This window comes from Ascaphus truei, chromosome 1, assembly GCF_040206685.1.
Source record: "Ascaphus truei isolate aAscTru1 chromosome 1, aAscTru1.hap1, whole genome shotgun sequence".
NCBI classification, from domain to species: Eukaryota; Metazoa; Chordata; class Amphibia; order Anura; family Ascaphidae; genus Ascaphus; species Ascaphus truei.
In genome coordinates this window covers 493,311,068-493,332,411 of record NC_134483.1, presented here as the reverse complement: position 1 = coordinate 493,332,411, position 21,344 = coordinate 493,311,068, and the positions used below count along the sequence as shown (strand labels likewise).

The 21,344-nt window shown below is 39.4% G+C and overlaps 1 protein-coding gene across 10 annotated transcripts in view; it reads left to right on the top strand.

The window, feature by feature from the left end:
- The window catches only part of SLIT2 (slit guidance ligand 2), a 297,113-nt gene extending 281,150 nt beyond the window's left edge, over window positions 1-15,963 (top strand). For 9 of the 10 annotated variants that reach the window (XM_075568739.1, XM_075568766.1, XM_075568749.1 and 6 more), the window contains 4 exons: window positions 7,861-8,015; window positions 9,175-9,463; window positions 11,848-12,059; window positions 14,111-15,963. In XM_075568739.1, coding sequence (XP_075424854.1) covers window positions 7,861-8,015; window positions 9,175-9,463; window positions 11,848-12,059; window positions 14,111-14,352 — 898 coding nt within the window. In that variant the 3' untranslated portion in view covers window positions 14,353-15,963. Of the gene's footprint in view, window positions 1-7,860; window positions 8,016-9,174; window positions 9,464-11,847; window positions 12,060-12,739; window positions 12,772-14,110 lie in introns of all 10 variants that reach the window. The other variant, XM_075568782.1, reaches the window with a different exon arrangement.
- The last annotated feature ends 5,381 nt before the right edge of the window (window positions 15,964-21,344 follow it).

Sequence of the window (21,344 nt, the reverse complement as noted above, 5' to 3'; positions counted from 1 at the left end):
TTTTCTATTAAGGTTTTTCCCTTTTTTGACTGTTTACACTTCACTAATTTATTGTATACATAGTATTCACTTGTTTAACACTTGCATTCACGCAGTTGAAGGGTTCATTTAATTTATTTTCACTTATTATATATCACTTATCACAATTAGTAGCGCAGATTTTTCACTTTATTTTTCACAGTGGTTTTTAGAAGCATGAATGAAGTACAAGACATTCAGCACCCTAAAGCCTTCAATTCCATTTTATGGGTATTTCATAAACCTATCCGTATCTTAACTTCCATTATTCCACGCCTCCAATGCGATTGCGCGAATGTAGTTTAATGTACTTGGCCTTCATATGACAAAATGAGAGATCCCACTTCCCTAAAAGTAAACATAATCAAGTAAGCATAATCAAGTACAGTGGTGCATCCTCTCTCCATTTGGAAAACACATGGTGATTACCACACAGGATCTATCATGATTCAGAGTCCTAGTCATAGAGTTCCAGAGCCAATGGCTCTGCTTGCACACTCACCCTTGCTTACATATTTGCAAAAATTGGTTAAATAACAAACCCCATCATAAACACAATTACCCAACAGTACAATACTGTAGATGAATTCCAGATTGTGCTCTACATGTTTACCCATCTGCTACAGATTTTCATTGTTGGCTCTTGCTTTGTGTTCCTAAATTCTTTCTGTTGCTCAGACTTACAACATACCCAATTCTATGAAATGGTTTTGCCTCCCTTGTACTTTGAAGTAACCTCCATATTATAAATGGCTAAAAAAAAAAACAGGAATGCTAGAACTTAATAAGAAAAGCTTGATGACCTTCCAATAAAATAGTTCATATTTTTGTTGGTGTGTTCCCATTTCCATACTTTCCGATAACATGCAAGAACACGTTCTGACTGATGATTAGTCATTTTCTGTTTTAAAGAAATGTACTCCCCAATTTAAATATCTGGTATAAACGTAATTATGCTCACAAATGAGGGATTAATGGTCCTTAGTTAGCAGTCGTTAACACGCGTTTTGCACTTGACTGGTTCCAATGTCATGCATCATTTATACAGTGAAGCTTAACGCCTTGAGGTTTCGGCAACTTATTTGCTTCACCCTTTTGGAAATGTAGATGGAAGGCATAGCTCCATTTTACATTTGTCGTGTCTACAGCTCAATTTCGGTTGGATTCACAAGACAGACCAGGTATCGCCAACACTGCAGTGTATTTGAAGCTTGCTGTCCTTTCACAAAGTCAACGTTCCTGTGTAATTGCATGTACAGTGTTAAGTCTGTAGTCACTTTGCAGTGGGTTTCTAGCACTGAGAACGCTAAATGTAATTTGTATGTAAAACTAGTGGAGAGATTGATTGTAGCATAAAAAAAAGATTATACTTGAGTTTAATAGGCTGGTTTGTGGTTCTGACTAATCTTATTATTTAGCTCATGCAGTATGTACTTGAAATTATTCACTGAAATTATTTTATTGCACCTTTTACACAGTACTGCTGTAAAATATTATGGTCAGTATTTGTAGGGGGATATAATGATAATTTCTCAACAAAGCATGGCAATCGACTAGTTACATGCTGCTGTCAAAATTATATATATATATATATATATATATATATATATATATATATATACTGTGTATATATATATATAGAGAGAGAGAGAGAGAGAGAATGATTATATATATATTATATGATTTTATATATATATATATATATATATATATATATATATATATATATATATATATATATATATATATATAAAATTATCCCTGAGGTTCTTATTCTTGGCACAAACCAAAGTGAACGTTACTGTCTGAAAGTAATCTAAATCCTATAGTGTAAGAATAAACCAGATAAAGGGGTTATTCATTAAACTGTGATAGTGCCGATCAGGGCTCGATTGCTTGGAAATGCATATAGATTTAAGTAGAAGATTTGTGCTCCAAGTTGGACTATTGCAGTTTAATAACACCATAATCTTCATCTACAGTATCCTTGGCAACTCTCCTGGAACAGGCGTGCGCCTCCCAAGAAAACGTTTTTGTCTCCCAGGACCCCAGCTTCGCTCGGTCTGTTACAGCAGCAGCTTCCCATACAGTCATTCTCTTCCCGTTTACAGGATAATGCACGGGTGGCCAACTCCAGTCTTCAACAGCCACCCAGAGGCCAGGTATTAGGGATAGCCCTGCTTCAGCACAGGTGGCTCATTCATTCTAATTAAGTCACCTGTGCTGTAGCAGGGATTTCCTTAAAACCTGACCTGTTGGTGGCCCTTGAGGACTGGAGTTGGCCACCCCTGGATTAGTCCCATTGTCTGGTACAGCAAATACAAATATCACTTACAGTTCACGTATCAGAGATTGTCTGGGTAGCAATACCAGCACTGAATTAATAAATAAATCATGAAAACAGCAGTGACGACTGTGATATACAACACAACTTTAGTTACTGCTTACTTTATTTAAATGTAACACCTCTATCCCCCGGATACACACCAAAGTGATCCGCTGTCACTAAAGTGCTGTTTCTTATGTGTAGGTGATGCTCAGCGGTCTTTTACCTTGTCTCTCAGGGTGCTGGAATTCGTGCAGGGCTGGTATAGTGAGCAATAAGTAGGGGGCACCAGGAACTTTTCTTTTACTTTTATTCACAGGGACAAACATGCAACATCATCTTCCTTAGGGGTTCTCAGACAGCAATCCCCACAGAGGTACATCTCGTGCACTTAGTAGCGCGATAAAGTTACACTCCATTACTTGGATGATGGCTGTTCCCACCTCACTGGAATCCATAGACAGGGTACACTCTGGCATGAGCGCTTACACCCGACCACCTCTGACAGAACAGGAGGAGTCTCCTACCCAGTATTGGATTTCCCATTAGGCCCGGGCGGCAACATTTTGGGGCAGTAAAAATGTCTGCTCCCATGTATCTTTTCCACACTCTCGGGCCTATCGGATCTAATGGGAAGTAATTTTATCTGTTGCGGCCGGCTCCTTACCTACCGCCCTCCTTCGAAGGAGGAGCGGCCGGCAGCAAGGAGACAGCCACAACAGCTGTGCCTAGGGGCGGCGGATTTTGATATCCGCTGCTGCTCTTACCCCCTAGTAATTCTAAGGTATTACTCCCAGGTCCTTGTTACTTACTTGCAGAACCTTCTTACGAGTATCTGTCCATTTCCTCTCGTGTGTGGAACATGGCCAGAGCTGTATAGAGGGGTCCTATCTTTGGGAGTGACAGTTCCCTAGCTGGAAAACAACAGTGATCCTAACACTGACACATGTAGTTACAGACTAACAGGACTAACATTATTTACATGGATGAGATTCCCCTCACTCTGGGTCCACTAAGATCTGAGGGTGGAATGTTCCATCCAATGTTCCACCCCTAACGTATGTACCCCAAATGACATCACTATCCTTACCCCTGTAACTGGGCAGAATAAGGGTAGGGCTTAGTTTGTGTGAGTCACACTCTATCAGGTGATTCTTCCATCGTGTTCTAGAAACAAGGAGTGGCTAAGCACTTGCCTAATTACTTTGCAGTATTGGCATCCAGACTACTTGCAACAGTAATCTAAAACCTTATCAGGATTGACCCTCTAGGAACCAATAACCTAATTAAATAACATAGCAGAGTGCTACATTTTTATAAAACGTTTTACCAGGAATTAATCTATTGAGCGTTACCTCTCGTTTTCAAGTATGTCCTGGTCACAGAGTTATAATGAAAATACATACTGTGGAGCTTAAAAAAAAAAAAAAAAAGCAGTAAATACTGTTAATTGTGTAGAAAGAGACACCTAGCGCACAGGCTGGAATGTAAATAATGAGTGGGTGATAATATACTGTACTAGCAAACAGATGACAAGACGTTTTGGGGGCCTGTATACCAAGCGTTGCAAATGGTATTTTTGGCAGAAATTTGACCCATTACAATCTCAAATTTAATTGAGCTTTCGTGTGCCTGTACTTACCTTATTTTTCTCAACTCCTTAAGCAGCAAAAATAATTTTAGCCAAATATTTTGATGCACAGATTTAAATGAGAAGAACTAAAAAAATATTTGTATAGATGCACCAAACAAAAATAGTTGAACCTGCATCAAACTTTTCCACCAATTTGGACATGGTGTAAACCTTAAAAAGTCTGTGTATATCGTTAGCGCAAAATTAAATTGCTGTGTATCAAACAGTTTATTTGGTGGATCATGGATGTTTAATTTCCCTAAGTTAACAAAATATATTATTTTCGAAGTATGGCTACCATAAATATTACACTAATCATTAACCTTTACTAATACTAGCTATAAATACAAGAAAATACACAATACATTGTTTATTTAAATTGTATCAATCAAGTATTGAGAGTGATACAATGTGTCAATACTTGTTTCAAACAACACATTAAAGTTATGGTGGTTAACAAAGTGACACAAAGTCTCCATTGTACACTTACAACAAATAAAACTATAACTTGTGAGCACATTCACATGTCTCAAGACAGGTCTGCAACCCAGACTTTTTCTCATTGTCTACTAGCATACACTGCAGCTAGGAATTCTGGGAAATGACATGCAAATGAGCACAGTGTCACCTTTTACTTCGTGTCCATGTTACTATGCCTGATGTATTACACAACTTTTCAGCACCGCCTGGGTTAAAGAAGTGCAAGTAACCCTACTCACAGACCGCTGTTTCAACCTTTTGGGCCTCATCAGTGAGGCTGGTTACACTGGCTTTGCAATGGGAACCTCGAATAGGTTTAAGTTATGGTTGGTAAAAAAGTGACATTTTCCCCAAATTTCCTCGCTACAGTGGAAGCATTGTATGCTAAGAGATAATGGGGAAGGACAGGGTTGCAGACCTGTCTAGTGCAGGGGTGGCCATCTCCAGTCCCGAAGGGCCACCAACAGACCAATCAATGGCTCGGTCGTTGATCCCCTGTGCTGAAGCAGGGATATCTTTAAACCTGGCCTGTTGGTGGCCCTTCAGGACAGGAGTTGGCCGCCCCTGCTCTAGTGAATCCCAGTTTACTTGACCCCCTTTTGATTTATTTTCTGTTCTTTTTCCGAATGTTGGTATACCCTCTCATTTTCTTATGTTCTTCCTATATTTCCGAATTTTTGAACATGCTCTAATATTTTCTAATGTTCTTCAATTTTAAAATTCTGGTTATTGTGTGAGTGCTGGTGTCCGATTATTCTCCAATTTTCTAATTTCTCAGTATACTATAAAAATAAACAAACAAGCAGCTACTTTTATTTTATTATTTTAAGAATTTTATCTCTAGTCCCATGGGAAGCCGACAGTAGTAATTAGCCTGGGTTGATCTGCCTCAAAAATTGTAATATTCCCGGGTGTCTATTCCTTTTTTACATACACTGTATCTGTAAATCTGTATCATGCTGTATTTGAATATTAATACGATTGATAGTAATTTATAAGTAGAGTGCGTCTCAGAAATAAGGTTTTTTACAAAAAGAAAATGAGAATAAGATGCATACGTCAAACCCAGTGTTTTTCAACCAGGGTTCCTAGGAACTCTTGGCTTCCCCGGGCATCCCCATTTTCTGGTCATTTGAAAATTGTGTCAAATACAGAAACATTTACAATGCATCTGATCATAGAGTTGCTATTAGAGATTGTTGGGGGTTCCTCAGAATTCCACGTAGGGTTTTTTAACTAAACAAAGTTTGGAATCCACTGGCTCTAACCTATTACAAACGTGAATGGAGAAGTCATGATTCGGTAACATCCACATATGCCATTCCATATGCTAACATGATAATCACACAAGTCACCATTAGTGAAAAACAGGCCATAGCTTTATTGATACATTATTAATCACAATATAACATACAGTAGTTGCCTTGCTAAGTAAATCAAATCTGAAAACACAGAAAGTACCAGTTCAGTGGCTACGTCCTGGGAACCCGGTGACTGTAGGAGGACAAACTCATGCCTAGAATAATATATCCTCTCCCAGAACCACAATTTTAGTATATCTTGATCACACAAGCGCAAACTCTGGATATACTAAAAACATGTATACAGAAAGAAGAAAATATACAAATACACAATTAAATAGATATAAAGAGCAACTTAAATATGTTGATTTCATTTTAACCTTAACAGTACAACACAAATAGCAACAAGAAATTAAAATAAGTAAATGAAGGGATGCTTAGGGATAAATTAAGGGATGCTTGGGGTGGAGATTTCGGAACCACACTAAGCAGAATGAAGGCAACTGAAATCGGCTCTCGTCGGAAAAACGCCAAGATTCAAACAAAACTTAACAACCCCCACTAAAGCGCACGCCAGAATTATCCCATTAACGTTTACCTTGCAGAAGCTCTGGAATATAACCTGAATGTCCCTGTATGCACAGTCATACATTACAGCTTCAGAGCACACGTTCTGCACAAGATCACTAAGTGATATATTCTGATGAGTAGAGATGACCCAACTTACTGAAACTTCTAAAATGTTTGAGAATGTCCTAAACTTTTGATCAAACTTTTAAACAAAAACATTTGCACAGAATGTACTTTTGAAAATGTGCACACACGCTTTACAAATTTAGGTAGTCCTCGCTATCCAACGTTTCACTTTACAACGAATGGCACATCCAACACAACCCTATGGGTCATTTTTCGACGCCGGAATGCGTTATCCAACGCTCACCGCCACTGATTAACATGAGACAATGGTTTCACTATCCAACGCTACTTCCAGAACGGATTCCGTTGGGTAACCGAGGACTGCCTGTAATAGCAACAGCAGTGTACAAGCTTTGCAATGCTGCACTCGTGATCAAGAGGTATGATTTGAATTAAAACTTAAATCTTGAATAGGTATCATTGTCTCTTGAATTAAAAGATATCACTATTTTCCTGGTATCTTTTAATTCAAGAGACTATGATGATTGCTACTTTCTATCTACCTAGTTCTAGTTACTGGGCTCTCAGGTCTCCAAAAAGTGGGATCTGGTACTCTCCTTTATCAATTCGCCTGACCTGAACGGTATCTACCCCTGCCAACACACTCTGTATGTCCATATACAATTTGGATATAAACAGACTTATTCTGGCATTACTGCATGATTTAATCAGTTCTCCCCATTTACTGTGAATACGGTCAGTATACGCTACATGCCTATAGCAGTGTTTCCCAACTCCAGTCCTCAGGGAACCCCAACAGGTCAGGTCTTAAGGATATCCCTGCTCCAGCACAGGTGGCACAGTCAAAATGAGTGAGCCGCTGATTGACCCACCTGTGCTGGATATCCTTAAAACCTGATCTGTTGAGGTTCCCTGAGGACTGGAGTTGGGAAACACTGGCCTATAGCCACTACACCATTTGTTCCAACTTCTTCGGACCAGCCCTGGATTAGATTTAATTTTTGTGTGTTGTATGTGTTCACTTTTTCACCTATTTTACTATAATGCCTATTAAAGATTTAAGTTTTAATTCAATCATACCTCTTGATCACAAGTGCAACATTGCACAGCTTGTTCTCTTGTGTTGCTTATGTATCCTGTATTCTTTATGCGGCTTGATCTACCACCACTACCTTCACTCTGTACAAATAAACAACAATATATGAGAAAATGAATTAAATAGAACTGTTCACTCAACGCTTAATTAAAATGGGTAATTATGCTGTAATATCTCAAATCAGATCAGACCTTCAGAAGGGACATCGTAATAATTTTTTTCTTGGAATACATTTTATTTGTTCCCAACCTTTAAGCATTGTGCTTGAGAGTCGCTGAGATGATTTATACATGGCTGTTTCTCCCGTGTTTCTGAAGCTTACCCGTTGTTTTCTCTCTTTGTGTTACAGTGTTGAGACAATAAATGATGGAAATTTTCACATTGTGGAATTAATAAGCCTGGATCAGACATTGTCACTGATCGTTGATGGAGGAAGCCCTAAAACCATCACAAACTTGTCAAAACAATCTTCACTGAGCTTTGACTCCCCTCTTTATGTAGGAGGTAAAATATATGTGTTTGTCATGTCACTGATAACAGCCACACTTATTTTATGTGTGTCAGTTTGAATAATACCCGTCTTGCCCTCCAGAGCGCACGTCCAGTTCCTTTTGAAGTTTATTGATCAGAATTCCTAGCGCAGGCAAATCTCAACATAGCTTTCCTAGACCAAAAGTGTAGCAACTGTATGAATTGTTTCTATGTATTAAATATCAGATGCTAACATTATTTTTCATGGTATATACGGTAATGACAAATTAATAATTTCACCTACAGAACAGGTATTGCTATATCATTCTGATAAAGGCTGCAACGAATACTAGTGTAACAGCAATAATATGTAGTGCAATGTGAGAAATAATCAGCCCATAAGTATTCTCTATATTGCCATCTTGAACTTGTGATTGCTTGCAAAGTAGTTCTTCTGGCAAGAAGATTTCTTTCCCTATATACAGTATTTCTTTCCCTATATACAGTAGCTCAGTGTAACAAGTGCTGTACATTGTATTATTGGGGGCACAATTGAGTCCCTGCCGCAAAGAGCTTTTTTTGTGACTGAGGCAAAGGGTTATAAAGTGACTTGCCCAACGTCACCGTGAGCTGCCAGTGGGATTCAAAGCCTATTCACCTGCTGCACAGACAGGGTTCCTACCACTAAGCTACTTTATAAACCCTTGTGGGATCATTATGGCCATTTACATTGTTCACTGCTCATTGAAGTGCTTCTTACACATATGACACAAACCCGTTTAGGTTCTGAAACTGAATGATGAAAAGAATAGAGCAGGGGTGGGCAACTCCAGTTCCCCACAGCCACCAACAGGTCAGGTTTTAAGGATATCCCTGCTTCAGCACATGTGGCTCAGTCAAGGACTGTGCTGAAGCAGGCATATCCTGAGAACCTGACCCGTTGGTGGCCCTCGAGGATTGAACTTGACCTCTCCTGGTCTTGAGGGATTTAGATTCCCACGTGCCTGCCTCACTTCAGTTTTTTCGAAAAGATATACTAGCGTTTAGGAGCTATGGTTTGTAAATTGGTAGTACAGTACCCCCAATGAGTTTTGCCATCTTACCTAATGTTAGAGGTGGGTGAATTGAATATGCATGTAGCCAACCGTGAATGTTAGCTGTTATTATACAGTATTTATTTTTTGTTTTGCAGGCATGCCTGTGAAAAATAATGTTGCCGTTCTCCGTCAGTCTCCTGCGCAAAATGGCACCAGCTTCCAACGTTGTATTCGCAATTTGTACATCAACAATGAACTGCAGGATTTTAAAAAGCTAAATCTGCAAGTGGGAATTCTCCCAGGCTGTGAACCGTGCCACAAAAAGGTCTGCGTGCACGGCACCTGCCTCGCTACCAGCCAGGCGGGCTTTACTTGTGAGTGCGATGGAGGATGGACAGGGCCTCTTTGTGAGCAGCAATCCAACGACCCCTGTTTGGGAAATAAGTACGTCGTTCTTACATCGGGAACATCAATTAATTTTTTTTTTAATTCTGTACGTCATGTGGATGCAACAACATTCAATAATCTGATATCGTCTTGCTAAATGCATGTATTCCATCCATGATACCATTTAAAAAAAACATTGTATGAAACTCGTTGAACGACAGAGAATGACCTCGCTCAAACCCCTTGATGATGAGTGCGTGCTGCCTAGGGAGTGTAACAATATGGACATGAAGATGTGCCTAAGGAGGGCACAGAAGAGATCCCTTTAGTAGGCGCACTACTAAAGGGATCTCTTCTGTGCCCTCCTTAGGCACATCTTCATGTCCATAATGAAACTCGTTGAGCCAGATACGTTAAATCAAAAGATAAAACAGGCTGGTGACAATGCAGCCATAATGCTGAAATAATCATTTATTAAACTATGTAGCCCAAATTATTGGGGCGAAAAAAAACAGTCAGGCTTGTGTTGCTAAGTAGGGCTGCATAGTTCCATGTATTTATATTCTGTTCATTACTGTTCTTAATCTACTTATTCTGTGTTTGCCTTTCTAACTGTCCATGAAATGTCTGTGAATTGACTTTATAACCGGTGTTCATTTAATGTAACCATGTACCTGTCATCATAACTCTGTGCTCAGGACATACTTGAAAACGAGGGGTAACTCTCAATGTATTGCTTCCTGGTAAAACACTTTATAAATAAATAAGAGCGTTTCATGTTTTCTCAACATGGAATAATTATATTGAGGCAGAGCATTAGAGAGATTCAAGCTATACAGACACAGTTTATAATTTATGTATATATATATATATATATATATATATATATATTGTCAATTCAATACTCTGAATTCCAATTGCATTTTGACATCGTTCATTTTCCTGTCGGTACTTCAGGAAAAGCATTTTCCTTTAACCTTGTCGCTGACAGCGGAGAATAACATGTTGGAGAACAATGATTTCCAAGCTCTTCCTGCAGCCATGGAATTCATGCATCCAGCTCTTACATTCACTTTAATCTTTTTTAGAATATTGTGTGTTAATGGTGATTTTTATGTTTTGGCATACTGGTGTTTATCAGTTATAAACTATTTCTTATCTTTAGTCTTTTGGCACACATGCAAAATAGCATCCATCCCATTTTTATTCTCAATTTATGCTATTTTGACATTTTCCAGCTGAAAGATGTCAGCAGTGCCTTGTGCATGTTCATCTTGGCAGAATTACAGTATATAGTTGGAGACAATTTATTTGTTTAATATAATTGTAGAGAAGGGTGTGAAATTCTTTAAAACATTTCTGAAGAGGGAGTATTCTGGTAGGAAGAAACTGGTAGTATGAATCCAGATGTTTTCTGATCGGCTACATACTTACATAAAATATACCCCTTAAGTACTGGTAGAGCAACTCCATTTATTGCGGCTAAAGCAGAATCCTGTGTGTGGACCTCTGTTCACCAAAAAATAAACCTGCAGCAATATAAAGTACAAAACAAAAATAGAACCATATACAGTATTTACAGAATGTAGGCACCAATGTTAAATATTGGTGTCATCCAGTAGTTAGACTCTGTTGCACACAATTTTCTGGACATTGCATGTTACTGGTTATTATGAGTTAGAGGCAACACAGGTAATGTGTATCAGACCAAATCAACATGAGAAACCTAGAAATAGTCTATACCTGACGTGGCCAACTCCACTCCTCAAGGGCCACCAACGGGTCAGGTTTTCAGGAAATCTCTGCTTCAGCACAGGTGGCTCAGTCGATGCCTGAGCCACTGGTTGAGCCGCCTGTGCCGAAGCAGGGATATCCGTAAAACCTGACCCGTTTATGGCCCTTGAGGACTGGAGTTGGCCACTCCTGCACTAGTTTATCACAGTTTACTTAACCGTTTTTGATTTATTTTTTTCTGTTCTTTTTCTAAATTGCGGGATATTTTCTAATTTTCAGATATTCTTTCTATTTAGTTTTTTCCCGAATTTTTGAACGTGCGCTAATATTTTCTACTGTTCTCTAATTTTAAAAAAAAAAATCTGTTTTTATGTGGGCTGATTTTTGATTATTCTCCAATTTTCTAATTTGTGATGATTAAAGAATGAGAAAAAAAACACAATTTCATAGCTAGTGCCAGGGAGCTGAGAGTAATAGTAACTGCTCTGGCCCTTGGGGATGGGATCTGGCCACCCCTAATCATACAGAAGTTTAGATTCTAAGTTCTATTTTCTCTAATAAAAACGAGCTTTGATGGTTCCGTTTTCTCTATGGAAAATCAACTTTCTAATAGTTGTGCTAAGATTTCTAAATGCTCGACATGTGTTTCATAACTTGGTAATATTGTATAGAATGACTTCATAAGTTTTTATCTCTTTATCTTGTAGGTGTATACATGGCACCTGCCTCCCGATTAATGCTTTCTCGTATAGCTGTAAATGCCTGCACGGCTATGGGGGAGTCCTGTGCGATGAAAATGAAGATCAGTACAACCCGTGCCAGTCAATTAAGTGCAAACATGGCAAATGCAGGCTTTCTGGCCTAGGAAAACCCTACTGTGAGTGCAACAGTGGTTATACCGGAGACAGCTGCGATAAAGGTAAATAGTTAATAAAGGAATCATGTGGAGTTTAGGCCTTTTTTGTTGTTGCTGACAATGCTCCCGTTAATGCAACTCACTGGCTCCGAAAACGTGTTCAATCTTGCGTGCTGAAAGAAAATGACTTGTGCGTTACCATTTGTGTCAGTGGCGCAGTGTTACATTTTTCTTCCTACATGGCACAAGTGTTGGAGCAATGCGTCGTTTTAACGGGAGCAGTAACGTTTTCTACATGGAGCGCATCATCTGTATGGAGCGCAGCGCAAATGCAATTTTGCGGGGGGGAGGATTGTAAAACATTGCAATGAACCTCCCAGCACTGAGGGGAATGTTTTATTGTATTTTGCTGAAAATGGTATTAGTGTCGGATTCATTCAACTAAAATAAATAAAAATCCAGCCTACTGGGCCATTGATATTGAAAATGGTGAAACAACCTTCCATTAACTGAGGATCACCTTCAATGACTGATAAACTCCAAAATCTCATCATACTATTTGACCTTTTCTCTCGTTAGTACATGCTCTAGTATTCATGAAAATAAAAACACACCTTTTTGGGACACTTTACACTTCCTTTTGCCCTGCTGTGTCTTTTCTACATGCACACATTTTTCTGCAACTGGAGAAGCAAATGATTCCGCTCTTAGCTTTCTCACAAACTCTGCTTTTCACCCTTCAGCTTCCACTGATTTATCACAGCGAATTCCACAGGTGAGATGGTTGAAAAACTTGGACTCATGTCTTTTTTTCTTTCTTCTCCTGCCTTTTTATTGTGATGTCTCCTTCTCCCATATATCAATGTCTTCTCTTATTTTTTTTTTCTTTTGCCTCAGCTGGCATTTATTTATTTTGTTTTCCGTATCAATGTGACTGGGAAAGGGGGAACAGGGACGGGGTAGTGATTAACAGATGTCTCGTTTTTAGCTGGTTTATACTTCAGTAATTTATGAAGCTAGTGGAATGTAACTTGTATTAAGCAGCAGATTGAATAATATTGAGCTGGAGGTCTAATAAATTAAATTGCATGCTCTCTGCAACAGTTCCCCAAAGTAAACAGAACCAGCTGTTTAGACTAAGCATAGTGTGTGTGTATGTTGTAATAAAAGAAAATATGTAGGCATCCAATTTTGTTGTCACTGTAATAATGTTGTATTTATGGCATACAGAATTTACCTAAAATAATGGGAATTAAGATGTTAAAAAAAATTAGTGTTTTGAACTTATGATTATACCGTACATTTTTAGTATAAACATACTAAATAGAAATAGCCATTAGTCCAGTTGGAATAGTGCACTACCTTTTTTATTTGGACTAACAATTGATATTATAAGACAAGCGTTTGAGAATCAATTCTGATTTACAAAAGATTCCATGGGTTTAACACCGATTTAAAATCCAAGATCACAATCTGAGCCAGAGAAGGAATTGCAGAGGGAATAGTGAAATAAACAGACGGGGGCTATGAATGGATGAAACGAATAGTGAGACATGTGCAGACCATGCAGGACCATCCATCAGTAGTGTGAAGGGGGCGAGGGTGCTTCACCTAATATTGAAATACTAATTTTTCCTGCACAAGGATAAACGTGTAATTCAATTTAAAAAAACAAAAATGATGCTAAGGAATATTACTGTTGCATTTTAAAGAGGGAATCCAAGCAAGGCAGTCTGGGGGGGCGGTGGGGAGGTTGTACGTTGAATTTGAGAAGGGGGCTTCCGGAGCTGGAACCCATTCATTTCAGCTGTGGGGAACCCCTGCTTCCCGAGATACTTAACTGTGTAGGGAGCTCCGGCTGGTCTTGCTGGGGCGCATGTAATGGTGGCTTCAATGTTCCTGCGTCCTGCAGGGCAATAGGAAGACGTGACATAGTTTGCAGCTTCCTATTGGCCAGCGTGAAACGGACCTTTATACAGAAGAGATACCGGCACCCCCTACACAGGTAATTATCTCTGGAAGCAGGGGGTCCCTTTAATAGACACCGTTACAGTATATTGTTAATCATTTTACTAAGATCGGCATATGTTAAGTATGTCTACTTTTGCTTACAGAAATCTCTTGCCGAGGGGAACGGATCAGAGATTACTACCAAAAGCAGCAAGGTTATGCTGCTTGCCAGACGACCGAGAAGGTATCGAGACTAGAATGCAAAGGAGGATGCTCAAATGGCCAGTGCTGTGGACCACTAAGAAGCAAGCGACGGAAATATGCTTTTGAATGCACAGATGGCTCTTCATTTGTGGACGAGGTTGAGAAAGTCATAAAGTGTGGCTGTACAAAGTGCCCCTCCTAAATATGTAGCCGTCACACGTCCTTTGAAAATGTTGTATACCTATTGACCGTGTTGGACTAATTAAAGCTTCATAGTGGAAATATTTGAATTATATTGTAAAATACAGAAACAGACTTATTTTTATTATGAAAACAAAGACATTTTCCTCACTCGCAAACAATTCCAATGCTCAAACGTAGACTTCTCGCAACCAAGAGGAGCTGTCAAAGGAACAGAAAACAAGTCGATGGAGAAATCGCTGCATTGACGGAAAACATAACTGCTGTTGACATGGAATTTTCTTTATAACATGCTGAAGATAAAACCAATGCTCTTCACATTTTTACTTTCAACCTCCAATTTAATCTGGAAGAAAATGGCCAGGACATGCGGCTTGTTGATTTACTTTTACATATCAGCATTTTTCAATTTTGTATCAGCAGATTGGAGTATCACATTAATATTGCAATGGAAAAGCTGTGAGTGATAAGGGATCAAGAAGTTTTACTCTGATGTCTGATGAAGTGAGCAGGTCCTGATTGCACAGCGAAATCATTTTGAGGAGATGTGCGCATTCCACTGAGTCGATAAAAAGAACAATGATTGGGACTGAAAATTAGCCCAGATTAACCTTCTGATGTTGAATATTTTAATGTCACACAATAGCACAAGAAGCTTACACAAGTGTTCATCTACCCCTTTCCAGTATTAATCTTTTTGTAATATATAAATGTTAACTGGGCCATTAGAAGAAAAAGTCCAATAGATTTCTAATTAGGAATAATTTTACACGTTCTAAAAAAAAAAAGATATAAGCAGTATTCAGATTGAATGAGAAGTATTTATTGTATCAAAGTACATCATTCTTAACATTTTTAGGTCCTCCCTCTGACTGTTTTTTTTATTTTTTTTTCCAATGCTTTAATATATATTAATTTATATTTGTCCTGATATTTTTCTATTTTGGTAAACAAACAAAGAATACTCAAAAGTCAGGATTGTTTTGGTTTAGTATTAGAACTAACATAGTAAATTGTCTTGGGTGAATATGTTTTGGCTAATTATCACCGACCGGGTCACTGATGTGGTTGCCTAACCGGCTGTGTGCTGAAGGAAACCGATATTCAGTACACATCCCAAGAACCTTAAAATGTACAATAGAAAATCTCTTTGCATTAGACTGAAATTGTATAGGAGTACTTTTCCCTACATATAATATAAATATGTGTTTACATAAAACTAAAATTGTGTGTAGAAAAAAATGACACTAGATATTAGGAATTTTACAAATTAATATTCCCATGTAGTTTTCCCTTTCTTTTAGACTATACTGTCGAGAACTGTGACTTTTTCCCATAATAAAACTACTTTATTACCCTGTGGTCCCCATGTTAATATGTTGCTGCTAAACTACAGTATACAGTCGGTAATGATTGGTAGTGAGTTGTGCTCTTCGTTCCTTAAAATAAAAACACCCAAGGCCTCTGTAACCATAAAGATGTTTTGTTCGACCATGTTTTTTTTATTTTTCTTTACAGAAAAGTTAGGTGTACGTGTATAATGCAGTGTGCTTTGTCTGGACTGATATCAGTAATGCAACTGATGTTTGTAAATTAAACAGATATTACTTCATTCATTCTTCCTATTTGTCTTCTTGCACTTAACGCAACTACAGTATCTAACATAGTTTTGGAATGAGTATACAGTACTTACAATGGCCTGAGAAACCCACCTTTTTTATACTGGTGTTGTGAAAGAATCTTACAAGTGTTCTTATTATCACAAGTAGTTACTGCAGTGGTTTCCAACCTTTTTTTGCATAAGGAACCCTAAGTGAAATTCTGAGGAACCCCGAACCATGTCTAATAGCATATCTGTAGTCAGATGCATTGAAAGGAACCCCAATCCTCTCAGCGTTTCTGAGATCAGATGTATTGTACTGTAAATTCTAATGTATGTGATACAATTTTAAAATAAGCAGAACATTGCAGGGAACCCTTTAGGAATGTTCGGGGAACCCAGGGGTTGAAAAACACTGAGTTACTTGTTTGCACGCTCATTTGCACATGCTGCGTTAAAAATATTGCCAACAGGTCACCACCGTAAAAAGCCTCTTCTCACTGTTTTACCGCTGGCACCATGGCTTTAGTGAATAGGGCGATAAGATTGGTGTTACACACGGATATTGCCACAGCGATAATAGATGTGACTTTTATAAATACACTGGGGGCTGTGGCGATTCCAAAAGGCAGTGCTCTGAGCTAGAAGAGTCTGTTTTGAATACAGAAGCTCCAGAATCTAAGGTGGGATGGTCGCATAGGCAAATGAAAATAGGCATCTTTGAGGTCTATAGAAGCTAACCGATCCCTCTATTCTACTGCTCTTATTACTGATCTAAGTGATTCCATTTTAAGTTCTGTATCTTAGGAAACTTGGTGACTGGTTTCAGGTCTAGAATCATTCTGAAACCACATGTGTGTTTTGGTACAAGAAACAGTATGGAGTAGATGCTCTGATATCAATGTTGACATGGCATCTCTTCTATTGCTGTGTTGTCCAGTAATTTGTTGATAGATTTTATTACAGCTGGTTGGCTGGTTGGTTTGGAAAGTTTGATATTTTTAATATATCCTTTTGAGGTTAGATCTCGAATTCCAGGGCATAGCACTGAGAAATTGCCTGACTTACACAGTTTCTAGGTCCATTGTTCCTGGAAGTATGGGAAGGATGTTGATCCAGGGATTAATCCGATTGCCAATTCTTGGAGTCAGGAAGGAATTAATTTTTCCCCTTAATGGGGTTTTTTGTTTGCCTTCCTCTGGATCAATAAGTAAGTATAGATATAGGATAAAGTATCTGTTGTCTAAATTTAGCATAGGTTGAACTTGATGGACGTACGTCTTTTTTCAACCTCATCTACTATGTAACTATGTAACTATCCCAGTCTGCCACTTACTGGAACACGCTCAGGAAGCTGGACCCCATCATTTTCAGAAATATTGTTCTCTGAATGAAGTTTTCACAGAAGAACGTTGTCTCGGTCTGGCCCAGACGGCTTGTTGTTGAGGCTGGCTTGTCCAAGACCTAAAATATGACTTCCCTGGTCTATAGACTCTTGCATCCTTAAAAGATTGAGGATGAAGTCTGGGAAAATAAGAGTCTTCTAAGCCTTCTTTCTTGAGGCAGAAATTGACGGTTGTTACCATATATCCTAGAGGATGGAATCCAGAGCTTCACCAAAAAAAGCAACCCGAGTGTGGAAGGGATACCAGTCCACTCTTGGAAGAGATACACAGCCATAAAGTTCTTGTGGCGGAGATAGATTGAGCAGATGTCTGGGCTAGAAGACAAATTGTCTGTAGATGCACCACAGATGAAATCTAGAGTCTGGAGACTCCTTATTTGAGGCCCTTCTGTAAGTTGAAAGCCACATTTCTTATAGTTCTGGAGACTCCTGTTACTGCTGCCACATGTCTAGGGTGGGCACCAACAGTGGCGTATTGCTTGCATAGTGCTCCCTTCATTCATCTATCCTTTGAATCTTTTTGAAGTGAAACTTCTTTAGCGGCACCTACAGTACCACATGAAGAAAATTTCATGGCAGTGAATGGAGTTAATGGAGACGGAAGTAACTGGTGACGGAAGTGACGTCACTGCTGGCAGAAGAGGCCATCAGCAACGTTGGCTTCCAACACTTGTAGTCACCAGAGAGGAGGAAGGGAATGCTGTGTGCGTTGGGGAGGGTAGAGGAGAAACACACACACACACTCTGCTGAACACCCCCTCCCCGTACCTCTGCTGGCTCTGGGGGACTCAGACAGAGACAGCTAAGACATTCACACACCCCCCCCTCCCGTGTCTCCGTACCTCTGACAGCTCAGACTCCTCTGCCAAGGTGGGGTGGGGGGGGGGGGGGTGGGTTAGAAGGCTCCAGCAGCAGGATGCAGAGAATAGCACACACACCACAGAGAGAGAGAGAGTCACACACACCACACACAAAAAGACACACACACTGACACTCATACACTGACTTACACACACACACACACTGACTGACACACACACACAAACACACACACACTGAGACACACTCAGATTAACACAATAACACACACTGACTGATACACACACACACACTGAATGTCACACACACACACACACACACTGACTCACATACACACACACACTGACTCACACACACACAGACACACACAGACACACACTGACTGACACACACACACACACACACACACACACACACACACACACACACACACACACACACTGACTGTCACACACACACACACACACACACACACACACACACACACACACACACACACACACACACACACACACACACACACACACTCACACACACACTCACATACACACACACACTGACTCACACACACACACAGACACACACTGACTGACACACACACACACACACACACTGACACACACACACACACACACACACACACACACACACACACACACACACACACACACACACACACACACACACACACACACACTGACACACACACACACACACACACACACTGACTGACAGACACACACACACACACACTGACTGACACACACACACACTGACTGACGCACACACACACACACACACACACTGACTAACACACACACACACACACATACAGTACTGACTGACACACACAGTGACACACAGACACTGGCACACAGCAGGAATTCACAGTTACTATAAATATAGAAGGGCAAATGACTAAAACACGCGTTCTAAGTCAAACTTCTTTGCGTTTTGGCACTGAAATTGTGTTTTGATTTTTAATTATAAACATCACACTTACAAATACAATTTCTGTGACAAAAAACAGTTTCAAAAGACAAAGAAGTTTCACTTAAAATGCGCGTGCTCGGCACACACACACTTTTTTAATCCGGCCCATTCTCTAAGGGGATAGCAGTATTTCTGGCAATATGAGAAATAGCTGCAAAAATAGCTGAGAACATTTAGGAGAATTTTTCTAAGTCGAAATATCCACTTGACAAATAGTGTATATTATTGAAAATGTTATCGTGACCCCTGTTCTTTTGTCTGGGAATGACCATTTAAAGGAAATAATGCCCATCAAGGACTAATAAACACACAAGTGGCTCCCCAACCTAATTTGAACCCATGAAGGCTTAATGTAGGATTCTCCATTTTGAAGAGGTTCTTCAATAATAAGAGGGCAACACATATTTTTAATGAGATTTTCAATTTTGTCAATATTAAAAGAATATATTTCATCAACAATCTGACCCTCTTGATCTGAAGAAAGGGTTCAATGTTGCTCAGAAAAATATTTTCCTAATGAAGTGTGCTGAAAGGTCTGTTAATCATCCAGCAATGTCTGGATTCTGGGTGCTTTCTGAGGATTAGCATTCGCTTCTATCTTATTGAAAGTTTCTAACAGAATTTTTCATGCAGTCTAAAAATTGGTCCATCTGAGAAGAACCCTCTTTTTTTGTGTGTCTGTGGCTGTAAGCTGTCAATCACAGGCTATGCAATGCCTGATTTTAGTGATTGCCTTTCTGGGCTTGTTAGAAGATAGGGCCCAAAGAAGAGGATCCCCCTTGATCTCTGGAGAGATACAGTATTTTTAGTGCACAAGTCAACCAGAGGTTGAACCTCCCTCTTTTCTCACTGTATATAGCTGTTGGAACACACTTCTGCATTGCAGAGTGGAACGCATGACTCCGCATGTCAGAAGCACTTTCTGTTCACACCGGAAGTGGTCTTTGAATGCTCCATAATGCTTCTGAGGTCATGTGGACCAGTAAGGTAGGGGAGGTAGGGGGACCTTTCTGGCTAGCAGTTGGAATGCTCTGTCTAGGGTGTCATAGGTCAGAGATCACAAATTATCTAGAATCCTCCAATGGATTGATGAATCCGCGGATTGGATTCTACCAATCAATCCACGAGTTGTATCCAGTGGCGGATTTTGATGAATCCATGTGGATTGAAACCGCCCAAATCTAGTTGTGGATTTTACACTGCGAAACGGATTTTGGGGGGTAACAAAAACGAAACGCCGGAGTGGGGTGGATTCACCCATCTCTATGTAGCGGCACATACCAATAAGAAAAACATTAAGAATTGCCTGAATAGATAGCTAACACCCTGGGGTAACTACCTCCACCTAAGGTAGGACAAGTATAACGGACCTCGGAGAGAGACTCGCTTCCTCTTCTGCCCTACTGTGTCAGAAGTCTTGCCTTACCCCAACTGGATGGAGGATGAGTCATCTCAGGTGCAATAGCTGTCATGGAGGGATGCATAAGAAAAAATTGAGTCATAAATTAGGTAGCACTAGCCTTACATATGATTATTTTAGCTTTTTTAGATGCCAAAAATAGTAAAAACGTACCAATCTAAAGTGGAATACCAATATTGTGAACCACATATGTTTACTTTTTAATCTTTATAAAAGCGTTATTGTACGAAGTCCATTTTCTTTTCTTTGTAAATTATTAGAGATACTATTTGAGAGATATGTATACACGCAGGAGGACCCCCTGGCTATCTCCCTGCTACTAACAGGCTCCAGATTTTGGTTTACACTGTTCTTTGATGTTGGATATCGCATCTGAAAGAAGATCTGTGTGGTTAGCTGTTAAGCTTAAGTGCACCATCCGCTTGAGTTACATATCTACTTTGTGAGTGTATCCATAACCTCACAGTTAGTGAACACAGAATCATACAATATTGCACTGTGTGTGTTTTTTTCCTTTATCCCACATATGGTTCCAGGGAGTTGTGCTCCTACTCTTGTCTTTAGTTTCAGGAAAGACCACGTGGAAGGTCTCTTTGATGGAGCAGCACCTCCATAACCTAAAGGGGCTGTATTATTCATTTTTTGTTTTCACTAATTAGCATTTCTTCACTGATTTGAACTTATCACTTATTATTATTATTCTAAGGATTGATGCCTTTTGATTTGGTATTTATACATGTATCTATGTAAAGTGAT